Raw genomic sequence first — 12,169 nt, 5'->3', positions numbered from 1 at the left:
TTTTAGGCTGTATTTGGTTCGCAAAAAAAGTTTGGATTTTGGTATTATATCACATTTCGTTGTTATTTGATAATTAATATCTAATTATGGACTAATTAGGATTAAAAAATTCATTTGATGTGAACAGTTAAACTACATAATTAGTTGTTTTTTCAATTACATTTAATATTTCATACATATATCTGAAGATTCGATGTGACAGATACTATAGTAATTTTTTTGGAAACTAAACATGACCTAGAGCATCTCCATCAGATTACCAATAACACATTTCCAAAATATCCATATAGGATGATCTCCTATTATATAGGTATGGGTATTTTTGTTCATCTTCTACAGCATATTACCTATATATCATTACTCGTATTTTGAAACTGGGCCACACCACTTCCAAAGCAGCCCATATACAGCCTATTTCTCTATTTTCTCTCTTGCTTCCTTCGCTGAGCCCATCTGCAATTCCACTCAGCTCTCTTTTTTTTTTCCTTACGAGCACAGTTCAAATGGATCACTATTTCATCCCACCCCCATCCATCTCAACAAAAGTATATCATAGATAGGTATATATCATAGGTATACGAAACAAAAATAGTAGGCATTGTAATATGTCTATCTGAGGTACATGAACACTCAAATCTCACCACAACAATGCCCAAAATTCCAAACAGCAGGTTTGCAAGTGCTTTTTCAAAAAGAAAAAAATAGCAAGACAACCCAGTAGCAGGCAGTAGCAAACCACAAATTTCATCATGTACTTCATATGTCAAAAAATACCCTTCGTAGAAAACAAGGAAAAAATAAACCAGATAATCCTAATCCAAAGAGAAGAAAATTATTGTCCATGAAGTTGACACAAATGTCCAACAGGGTCTACAATAGTGTGTATGTTTATTGAAGATATCTCACCATATTAGTAATGTCCAAACAACAAGCCAACCATGTATCAGGTAGCAACAAAAGGACCATGAAACCATAAACTTTAGCACGAACTTCCTGTGACACCACCTGAAATCCCACCCACAAATGTGTCATTCGAGCTTTCAAGATTTGCGCACGCATTGCACTCACATATGCTTTTTGATCATCATCAAGACAACTACTATCCATGAACATGATCTTTTGTTCTTGCTCCAATGTTTTGTTCCTCGCCTCCTCGCTCATGATCCTCAGTTTTTCCTCTTCAAATGGCCACTTTGTGCTCCTCAATGGTTGCCTTACACTCCTCCATTGCCTTAACCTCCATCCACCTTGTTTCATTTTCTTGTTTCTTCTCTTTTCTTGCCATGATCATTTCTTGAAACACCTCCTTATAGATACTGCCATCTGATCCTTTCTTTAACTTCTCTTTTGCAACTTTTTTGCTTGGAGGTCTCTTATCTGTAGGTCCTATCGAGCACGGAACTGGACTCCTACCTCTCCCATCCTCATTTTGCACTCCATCTTCATCAAGATCTTCAGCACCAGCAAACTCTATTGAGTTGGTTGACTTTTGCCTCTTTGGTGGAGCTTCATCTTTCCTTTTTCAGCCACTTTTGATGTAGCAGGGCCCAATTAGTGTAGCATGACAAATGGCCTCCTTTTCTGAAGTGGATCCTTTCCTTTGTATAGCTCTTGAGCAATGTTGATCTACCAAATTGAGCAAGAATTAGTTAGCAATAAATTATAAGCAACTGAGATGGAAATTAGCAAGGGATCAATTACTCACAAGCTCTTGGTACGTCACACCACTTGGACTTTGGCGCTCAACTTGCGACATGCAGCCTGCCCGCTTATTGCAACATTCTTGAATTGTACCTCACCGATGTTTAAGTGAATTAAGTGATCGGTCAGAAGCACACCTTTTGTTGCGATGGTAGTGGTCATATATGTGCTTCCAATAGGTGCTATTGCTTTGTTCATTCCCTTTAATTGGATCAAGACTTACACTTTCCCATACCATGATTAATGCCTCATCTTCTTGTGTTGTGTAGTTGGAAGACCTTGCATGGCGAGCTTTTTTTTGCATTTGGAGTAGGAATATCTAAGCCATCTTGTTCAGCGTATCCCTCTTGTTCATATGGCATTGAAAGGGAAATATCATCTGTGCCAACATCATCTCTCATCATATCCATAGAAGAACCACCACTAGCCATTGGATCACTGCACACATGGAATTATGTGGTGCCAATTTGAGAATGTGTGGTTAACTGAAATAGTGGTGGAGAGAGGTTCCAATATAACTGACTCTGAATTTTAACTATCATATTAAAATACACATAATCCCAATTTATCAACTAGATTAATTATCTTATCTACAACTTCTACTAGCGACTTAGTTCAATTTAAGTTAGCAACTACTGGACAGATGCAGCTATACAATGCAAGACCCCCCCACCCCCGGGTCCCAACAAGAAAACAACACTACTTTAAGATTTGACAATAGAAATGACAGCAAAGAAGTCAAGAACCATGGAGGAATTTCGTCGAGCAGGTGTTGAGTGTCATCCATGTCAACATCACCAGTTGCAGTTGGGGCACTAGCTGGTGCACTCTGTTGCATGGGAACTAGCACAGGGACGGGAGGGAACTATGCAGCGCCAGGGCCACTCGCTTTCTTGCTCAGGCATGCCCCGCGCAGCGTCGATGTGGACCCCGTGGCTCCTCCATGGACGGTAGAACGGGGTTTCGGGATGGCTGCTCCATTGCTCGCAGGTGGAGCTGTGGTGCCTCCACGAGCTGCAGGATAGGGCGCTCGATGAGCACAACGCACTAGAGGAACATCAGCTCCGGCGGCGGCGACATAATGCTATTCTTGGCGGCACCGTAGAGGAGCCAAATGAGAAGGGTTAGGAAGGAGCGAAGGTAGGTAGGATGGGTCGTATGGCTCCATGGTGTGGCGGCAGGGCGGAGCGAGGCCGGGCAGCGGCGTCGAGTTGAAGGGAGGCGGGTTGGCGGCGCGGGGACGGAACGGTGCCTGGGAAAACTTCGTGCCAAAGATAGGGGAGAGGTTGTTCCCCCTACATGTAGAGTAGAGGGGAAAAGTTTTCAGCAATTGCCAAAAATATTTAGGTATTGGGGATGAGTTTGGTAGTCTATTGGAGCACTTGCATCTCCTAAAATGATAATTTTTTGATATTGAAGATGAAATTGACGTTCTGCTGGTGATGCTCTTAGCTAGCTGCAAGGCTCTGCAGCCACCAATGCCTCAGGCTATCTGCAGCGGCGAACGGAATAGCTCCCTCAAGTACGCCATAGAGTAAAAATCCTCTGCAGCGGCGTACTGGGTGAGCTCCGGTAAACAAGCGGAAGCCACCATTTTCGCCAAATCGAGCGGACTCCGCGGAGCACACTACACCGCGGACGTGGCGCGGGGCCTGCCTCGGCAGCGCAGCGTGCGCCGCCGCGTTCCGCCCTCCACGACGTCGCCTGCTTCTCGCGGCCAGGCCACTGCAGCCCGGCCACCGCGCCGCGGCCGCTTCCCTGCCAAGCGCCGGAGAGGGAGGGGAGCGGGAGAGGGAAGGGAGAGGCCCGCCGCGCCGGTGGCCTCCGCGCCCCGCTGGTCATAGACGCAGCCGTGGCGCGGGTCTCCTCTTCGACCCGCCGGAGAAGCCGAGCTCGAGCTCGCCGGAGAGGAGGACGAGGGAGATGGGGGAGGAGGACGAGGGCTGCCCATGCCCGTCCGCCGCGCAGGCCGCGCGCCGAGGTCGCCGGGCCACCGCGCTCGCGAGGCCCGCCGTGCGCCGAGCTCGTTGAGGCCCGCCGCGCGCCGCGGCCGCGCCTCCGAGCCGGAGGGAGGGGGGCCAGCGCCATCGGAGGGAGGGAGGCCGCCGAGCTTGATGCGGACGAGCTCGAGCCGGGGCTCCGGCGCGCCGCCGAGCTTGAGGGGGCGCACGCTGTTACGGATGCACGCCGCTCGCCGTCCCAAGCGGAGGGAGCTGTGGCCCCCGCGCGCGCGCGAGCAGAGGGAGGTGGCGGAGCTGTCCGAGTCCGCCGCCGGAGCCGAGCCGAGTTGTGCCGCCAGCGCTCCGCCCCGCCGCGGCCGCGCACTGCCGGCGTGTGCGCCCACAGACGCCGCCCGCGTGGAACATGGGGGGGGGGGGGCGGATGCAGCGGGGTGGACCGGCTGCTGCTTCGGCGGCCGTTTCTCGCGCTAGGGGATGAGGGAGGGGAGGAAGGCGGCGAGCGGGTTGGCCGCGCCACCGCCGGCCTGCGCGGGCGAGCGGGCCGGGGGTCTTGGGGGCCGTGGCACGCGCGTGCGGGTGAGGAGCTGCGCGCCCTGTGCGAAGTGGCGGCGCGACTATGCCGCAGAGGAGCCGCCGCTGCTGCCGAAGCGGCGCAGGCGAAGGACGGCGTGGCAGGAGAGAGAGGCGGAGGAGCAGAGGAGAGGAGGGAGTAGGAGGAGCGAGAGACACAGGGGAGGGTGGAAGGAGACGGTGGGGTAGGATAGAAGGGATAAAATAAATCTGACGTGTGGGACCCGCGGCTGGTAGTTAACATAGAGTAGAGAGGTAGAGTATGTATGGGTGTGGGAGAACTAGATGTAGAGGAGATAATCTCGATGACCAAACAGAAATATTTCTTTTAGAGGATAGATTTAGAGGACAACGAGTGCGGATAGCCTCACCACGGCTTTGTTATCTATGACCTCGCACCTCGGCTCAGCCAGCCAGCGCGGGAGCGATCGCACAACGGCACCAGAGAGTAGCAATGAAAACAGACGGAAAAATCTCATTTCTACTTCCGTTTCTATATATTTTTGGCGGAAACGGGATCGGGTTCGGAAAATACGGGTACAAAAACGGGATCGGGTTACGCGGAAGTACGGAAACGAACCAATACGGACGTTGAGCCGGAAAGAATAACGCGATCAAATATTTCTTTCCGTTTTCAACCCTAGAAAGGCAGGCAACCCGGCGGGGCGCACGGCGCCACCCGATGGCGAGGCCTTGCAAAGATTTCCCAGCAAGGCGAGGCAAGCGCATATTCGGGCCCTATTTGGTTTGGAGTAGCACAAGTAACATAAAAATTTTGACTAATAATTAGGGTACTAAATAAAGTCAATTTACAAAACTAACTCCATAACCCTGCGCTACTTCGCGAGACGAATCTAATAAGGCCTTTAACCGCACGATTAGAGAATGGTTACTATAGCATCACTGTAGTCAATCATCGATTAATTACTATTATTAGATTCGTCGTGAAAAGTTACACACATCTGTGAAAAAGTTTTGCAAATAAATTTCATTTAGTACTCGATGCACGTGAGATTTTTTTCTCGAAAATCATGTGCGATGGGTACGATAGGGAACCAAACAGGGCCTCGCATCGCGCGCGCCTGCCCTGCCAGCAGCTTGGCCGCGCCCGTGCCAGCCGCGGATCCGGAGGCCGCCACCGCGCCACCCAACCATCGCGCCGCGCCGCGGCCCGCCCTTCCCCTCCACGCCACCGCGCCCCCACAAATGGCCGCGCGGGTCCCACCCCCGCCGCGTCGGGTCAAACTCCACCACCCCCTCCCTCACCTTCGCCTCACCTCACGGCCTCCTCACCCATCCATCCCACCCACCCACCAGCCCGCCCGCCCCGCCTCCATCCACAGCGGCCACGCCCGCTCCCCTCCCCTCTCCCTCCTCCTCCTCCTCCTCCCCTTCCCCCTCCCCGTCTCCGCCCCGGACGCGGCGTGCCCGTCCGTCGGCCTCCGACTCCCTCCCCACCGCCCCCGATCCGGAGCCGAGTCGGCCTTGCTCAGGCGGTAGAGAGAGCCCGAGCCGCGGCGGGAGGGAGGGTGGGCTCCTCTTAGCTTCCCACCCGCCGGAGGCCAGCCGCCCCATGGGCCGGTCGCCCGCGCGCGCTACGTACCAGCTCATCGACCGCCGGAAAGGTACCACCGGTTTCCTCGCCCGCCATCCCCAGATCTGGCGGAATTCCGCGTAGATCTGGTCCGGATCTCCTGCTCTGTCGGGTACACTAGCTCCGATGGTTGGTTGGTAATTCGCCGGTGTCCTGTCGCGTGCGTGCGGTGAACGAAAAAACAAAAGAGGGTCCGGCGTCTTCTTTTCTCGCCGCTTTAGCGTGGGCGGGACGTCGCGAGCGCACGCTGCACGTGAGAGCGATTAAGCGAAGCAAGGTGCACTGTTCGCTCACTTTATTTTAATATTTGCTTGCTATTTTCGCTTCGCTCGAGTATAGTTAGTGTGATTAGAGCTGGAGTTGCGATTAATTCAAGGGTTAAGGCGGCTGCCTTGAGAACGGCTAGCAGAGCAGCTTCCTAAGCTTTTCCGTTTTTTATGTTATTTCTTGCCTGCTGTTTGGTATCTGCAAAAAAATCTTTTTTTTTCTGTCTCTTGTCTGCTTCCCTTGCTGTTTATGTAGATTCAGCTTTGAAAGAGTATTTCTTTGAGTGGATGAAAAAAATGCAGAGTGATGAATTTGGAGAGTGCAAACTTGCACCATGATGGGAAGCAGCTTCTTTTATGAAGAAAGTAGTACCGTGCTGGTAAAGGAGGCATGCATATGAGCGACGGGGCACAGCTGCTTTTGTTGCAGCAGGGGACACGCCATCGGCAAAGAAAGCTACAATTCTTTTGGTCTTTTGGGATTGTCAGAATTATTGCCATTATAAGCTAAGCTGTTGCTGGTGGTGGTATAACTGCCAGGCACTGTGACTGGGATAATAAGGAAAGTTCCTTTTCAAGCAATAGTGTGGGGGCGTTGCTATTCTAACAAAACCTTGACCACTTTGCCTGGCCTTATTTGATTGGGCTTTGCATTTAAGGAATCAGGAAGTCAATTGATAACCTCTTTATATTATCCTAATATAAATAGCTAGTAAAATATGATCGCAAAAGAATCTAGTAATAAGAGCTATGAGGTGCTTTGCAATTACTACTCCGTACTCCTGAATAACTGGCTGCAGTAAGGGCCTACAAATAGGATTTTAATTTTGTGGAGTAGCATAAAATGATCCTACTGATGAAATTTCTATTTTCATTACAATATACAATCATATAAAAGTGTTGTTTTTAGTATTTTGTTTAAGAATTGGCAGCCAAACCATACCTTTGCATAACTCTCTTTTGTTTCATGTCTTTGCAGGGCTTGGGTAACTCTTTGTTGAAAGAACCTCTCTTGTACATGTAACATTGCATGCAATTTCTGTTAAAGATGAGTTCTCTGAATAAAGTTGTTTCAAATAGTGGGGATACATGTTCAGTGTTACCTAGTAAAGCCACATCATTAAATCCCAATGCCGCAGAATTCGTACCTTCGTTTATTAAACCATCTGTTGGAAGTAGCACAGTTCCAGAGGTAGCTAAGTCAGATTTTAGGGTGTCTTCTGGAAAAACAATCCTAGATAGGTCCGAGTCTTCAAAGTCTAATAACTCGGATGATGAGGCGCACCAGTTTTGGCGCAAGCAGCTTCCAGATGACATTATTCCAGACTTCTCTTCGTTTGAGAAAATTGAACAAGGGCCTGAAGAATTGTCCCTTGCTGGATTATCCTTGAATGCGCCGCCCTTTTATGGGACAACTTCCAGCCGTTTCTCAAGAGAACATCAAGAGTTATCTTCTCCAGCTACCAAGGGCCTGGAACTGGAACATACTAATCTACTGTACGAAGATAACTATTTGGGTTCAAGCAACTGGGAACAAAATTATATTTGTGATCTTCATATTGCGAATGGGAACCAAGACCTTCGCTATGAGTCTGAAAGCGCTGCAGTCTTTTCTGACAGTTTTGCTAGCGAGTATGCTGCCACATCTGATGGTGTTGTTGACCCCCTTGAGTACTTATCATCTCAGTTCCCTGGATTTTCAGCAGAGAGCCTTGCAGAGCTATACTATGCAAATGGATGTGACTTCAACCATACCATTGAAATTCTCACCCAGCTAGAGGTAACCTCCCGTCTCGGTTTACACGTAAGATAACTTGCTAGTATCCTTAAGTGAGTCTCCTGATTTTTCAGATGCAAGTTGATTCTACACCCAATCATGCAATGAATTTGACCCCCAGTCCCAGAGCACCAAACTTTAGCATGGGGGATTTTCCTGCTCTGCCAACAGCTGAAGACCAGAATGGTTTCAGTAAGGGGAATGTGGATGTCCTTGGCATCTTCAATGGGCGTGGTTCATCCACCATATCAGGTGGAGCTGGTGATTTTGTTTCAGCTGTTCGCAAACTTGCATCCCAAAATTCAGGCCACTGGAAGTTTAAGAAAGGTCCTGAATATGGAAATGGTGTTTCGTCTCATTCTGTACCAAAACAGTACAGTACTAGCACCAAACAATCATCTGGGAACAAATTTCAAAGTGTCAGCAGTGCAAGAGTTGCTCCATGGCTCGAGACTGGTGATGCAGTGGGTAATGCTTCTTTGAAATTTGAGTTATTTCTAATGCAGATTGCACACTTATGTCATGTTTAATAATGTTGGTGGTTATTGATTTTTCATAGTTCCACTTCTATGCACCTGAATTAATTTAAATCACCTGGACAGAGCGATCCTATGGGGTGTTTGGGTGGGGAGATCACTCCTGGAACATCATGAGTACAAATTTAGATCTGAATCATATATTTTCATTTTCAAATGCCCTTATCCAAATAGACTGTAAGCTGGCTAGTTAGTTATGCTTTGCAAATCACAACTTGGTGTGGACGCTTGGAAGCATAGATTTGTTTGTTATAAACTTCCCATTTGACAGTATGGCTGGGAGCAGTGGGAAAAAGAATTAAGAATAGATTGAATTATTCAGCATTTGATGTTCATTTATCTTGACTCTGATCCAATTGCAAACTGATCCATTATCTTTGTATCCAATCTGCCAGCAAATATGTACTCTGAATCAAGGGGGGAAGCTTGTGATTTTGCTCGGGTCAGAAATGCTTGCTTTGAGCAGGTAATTTTTTTAATTGTTGCCTTACATGCAGGTCACGTGCATTTGGAGAAGAGTATACTAGTGTGACATGACACCTGTTTTTACATTCACATTTACCTATGCTTGTGCTGTTAGTACATGTTGCTTGTGCGTGAGTAGAGTTTGCTGGCATAAAAATATATCATCCTAGTTGTTGGATGGATGTTTCATGAGTTTGTCAAAGTATTCACAAAAGGCTATACCTGACAGGCTAGACAGGCTTACTTGGTTGGCAACAAAGCTCTGGCCAAGGAACTGAGCATGAAGGGTCAAGCGTACAATGCACAAATGAAAGCAGCTCATGAGAAAGCCAGAGAAGCTATTTATCGACAAAGGTCTCCTACCCTTAGCCTTTCACCAGATTTAGTTGAATTCCTTGTGCAGATTATTAGTTATCACACATAATAGCTGTTCACCACATTCTATTCTGAGTTCCAAAGTTTTTTTTGATAGGATTGAGTTCCAAAGTTTGATTGTTCCAAATCATGACAGCTTTTTTCTTTGGGTTGTGTTTTCCAAATAGTGTTTGGAATCATGACATATTAAAGCCTAACTCAGTTGTGTCCCTGAGCTCGTTAAATTGTGCAGGAATCCTGTTTCGCAACGGGGAGGTGATGGTCTGATTGATTTACATGGACTGCATGTGAGTGAAGCAATCCACATCCTAAAGGTTGAGCTTGCTGCCATGAAGAGCGCAGCAAGGGCTGCGGGGGAGAGGGTGCAGGTCATGGTATGTGTCGGGACAGGCCACCACACCAAGGGCTCGCGCACCGCAAGGTTGCCCATCGCCGTGGAACAGTTCCTCCTGGACGAAGGCCTCCACTACACGCAGCCTCAACCGGGTCTTCTCCGCGTCATGGTGTACTAACATCTCTTATTAGGTAAGACACCACGGAGGAAAAAAAAGGACAGCCCAAAAAAACGTGAAAAGAGATGTACGAAAAACACAAAAAAAGCGTCGTTGGACACGCGCTGTAATTTCCTTGTAGCTGTATATTAAAAGAGGCAGCAGGAGAATAGCCTGACAACAGAATACAGTGTAAAATTATACATAGCTTCATTCAATTCACATTCCATTCCCATCCGCACCTTTGCGATCGAGGTAAGCACCTGAAAGACCCAGCTGATGGCTTGAAGCTGAATCCTGTAAAATGTGATGCATGTTGTTGGGATCTCAGCTTTTTAGATGTCCAAACAGGGAGCATGAACAATACAAAAATGGCAATGGAGGTAGGCAATTCTCCAGTAATAACCAGAAAATTTAATTCTTTACACTGTGGAGAGGGGCTATTTATATTCTTAGCCTTCGGCCAGGTTTTCCCAAATTGCCCCCTTCCAGCACATTTACAGTCGGTTCCGAGGTAAAATTACAAGGTGAGAGGTGTACAAATCCGATCTTCTCACGTATTCACGTTTTACACGCATGCCTACACACGCTGAAGGGCTTCGAGTCTTTCGGGGTACTTCGGAGGACGCACCCCTGAATGCTCCGTCTTCAAGCGATCAGCCGTCACCTTCGGCCGCCCGAAGATGGGATCCTTCGTTTGTCGGCGGCGAAGGTCTTGATCTTTAAGTTTGTGCTTCTGAGTAGCCACTTGTCACCTTCGGCCTGTCGACGGTGCGATCGACTGTCTCCTTCGGTCTCCCGAAGGTGACTCCTTCGAAGCTTCACAGGTTGCGGACCTCAGGCTTGTGCTCCTGAGTGTTCGGCCCTCACCTTCGGTCCCGAAGGTGAGCTTCTCTGTCCCCGGTGTCTTTATTGGCACCGAGCACCCTTCATGCAGCTTGTTACCCAACACCGGAGCCATGCAGACAGGTTAGGAGATGTTTTCGAGGCTGGGATTAACCTCCGGGCGCATTCCCGACAGTCCAATCCCCAACAGTAGCCCCTCGAGGGCGAGGTCCGAAGCCGACGGTCCGAACCCGCATTAATGAAGAAGATTGCGCGTAACTTTCGAGAAGCTCCCGATGAAAAACGTCTCCCGAACCGTCGGCTGCAACGGTCGGTTTTGGTGGTGTACGTGTCAGGTTCCGATTGCACCGCTTGGGTGGCCGACTCCTCGATTTTACCGTTGGTACTGTTGCTTTCCCTCGCCTATATAAGCGGAGTGGGGGGGGGGGGGTAAATCCTGTGCCCTCTCGAGCTTTGCTTACCTTCGACGCTTTCCACTATAAAGCGCTTCTTCCGAAGGTTCCGCTTTTGTGCGTGATCAAGCTGCTCGTTTTTCTCGGTGTAAGTGGATTAGTGGTTCATGGCTCGCACTAAGCAAACAGCGAGGTTGATCGAAGTTTCGTTTGAACCCTTTTTCCTAATTTGCCTTTCTTTGTTTTTGTGTAGATATGGCATTCATTAAGAGGGCGGTTCTTCGTGCAGACTCTGGTCCAGCTCCCGAAGGAGAGACGGGTGCTTCACAGCCGCCTCAGCAGCAGCAGTCCAGCGAGCCTTTCGGCGGTGTCCGCGGACGTTTCGGAACTAATGGCTCCGGAGAAACGTAAGACTCTGCTTTTCGAACCATCTATCGTTTCAAAGAGCACGATAGACTTCTACGTTTCGAAAGGCTATTTCGCCGAAGGTGTTTGTCGTCCTCCAGGGGCGGAAGTGATTCCTGTACCGGAGACCGGCGATGTTGTGGTTTTTAAAGATTTTTTTACTGCGGGGCTTAGACTTCCGATGGATCCACTTGTGCCGAAGCTTTTGGAGCCATTCAACGTGAAGCTGCACCACTTCACCCCGAACGGGATTGTTGCTTTGGCCAAGTTTTTGTGGGTGGTGCGGACCTTCGGAGGAGAAGTGTCCGTGGATGCCTTTTGTAGGCTTTTTCAGCTGCACTGCCAGCCTCGCAAGGTGTATGTGGATGAGGAGGTGTATGTGGATGAGGACGCTGAGCTTAGCGAGGTTTAGAATGGCTATTGCACCTTCGTTCATCGGAAGCCGAACAAGAGGATTGGCCTAGAGAAGGTTATGCTTTCGACGGCTTATAAGAACAAGTGGGAGGGGAATTGGTTGGGATAGTGGTTTTACGCCAAGATTGACTTTCCTGATTCCGAAGGTTCTGACGAGGAGAAGTATCTGCTGGCTTCGGACATCGAGATGTTCGAACACGTCTACCAGCCTACCTTCAGCAAGCGTGGGCCGGGTTTCAAATCAAGCTTGGAGGTCTTCATGACGGCTTGCCAAATTTGTGGCGGTAGGGATGTGGTGGAAGAGTTTTTGGCTGCGAAGGTTTGGCCTTTGTCTGCTGGCTGGTCTCCGTTGAGGTTCGAGCGTAAGCGTTTTGCT

At 49.0% G+C, this 12,169-nt stretch overlaps 1 protein-coding gene across 2 annotated transcripts; it reads left to right on the top strand.

Moving 5' to 3' along the window:
• The first annotated feature begins 5,509 nt into the window (after positions 1-5,509).
• On the top strand, positions 5,510-9,973 carry LOC120668769 (polyadenylate-binding protein-interacting protein 7-like). 2 transcript variants are annotated; one of them, XM_039948565.1, is made up of 6 exons: positions 5,510-5,857; positions 7,072-7,872; positions 7,944-8,337; positions 8,801-8,871; positions 9,100-9,224; positions 9,478-9,973. In XM_039948565.1, the coding sequence occupies exons 2-6, from the start codon at positions 7,123-7,125 to the stop codon at positions 9,755-9,757; spliced, it is 1,620 nt and encodes a 539-aa protein (XP_039804499.1). In that variant the 5' UTR covers positions 5,510-5,857; positions 7,072-7,122; the 3' UTR covers positions 9,758-9,973. The 2 variants fall into 2 exon arrangements, with proteins under 2 accessions (XP_039804499.1, XP_039804498.1); XM_039948564.1 differs by having other exon boundaries at positions 5,622-5,857; positions 6,396-7,872.
• Positions 9,974-12,169: the final 2,196 nt, after the last annotated feature.

Source organism: Panicum virgatum, chromosome 4N (genome assembly GCF_016808335.1).
Source record: "Panicum virgatum strain AP13 chromosome 4N, P.virgatum_v5, whole genome shotgun sequence".
Taxonomy (NCBI): Eukaryota; Viridiplantae; Streptophyta; class Magnoliopsida; order Poales; family Poaceae; genus Panicum; species Panicum virgatum.
This window is presented reverse-complemented; position numbering and strand designations above follow the sequence as displayed.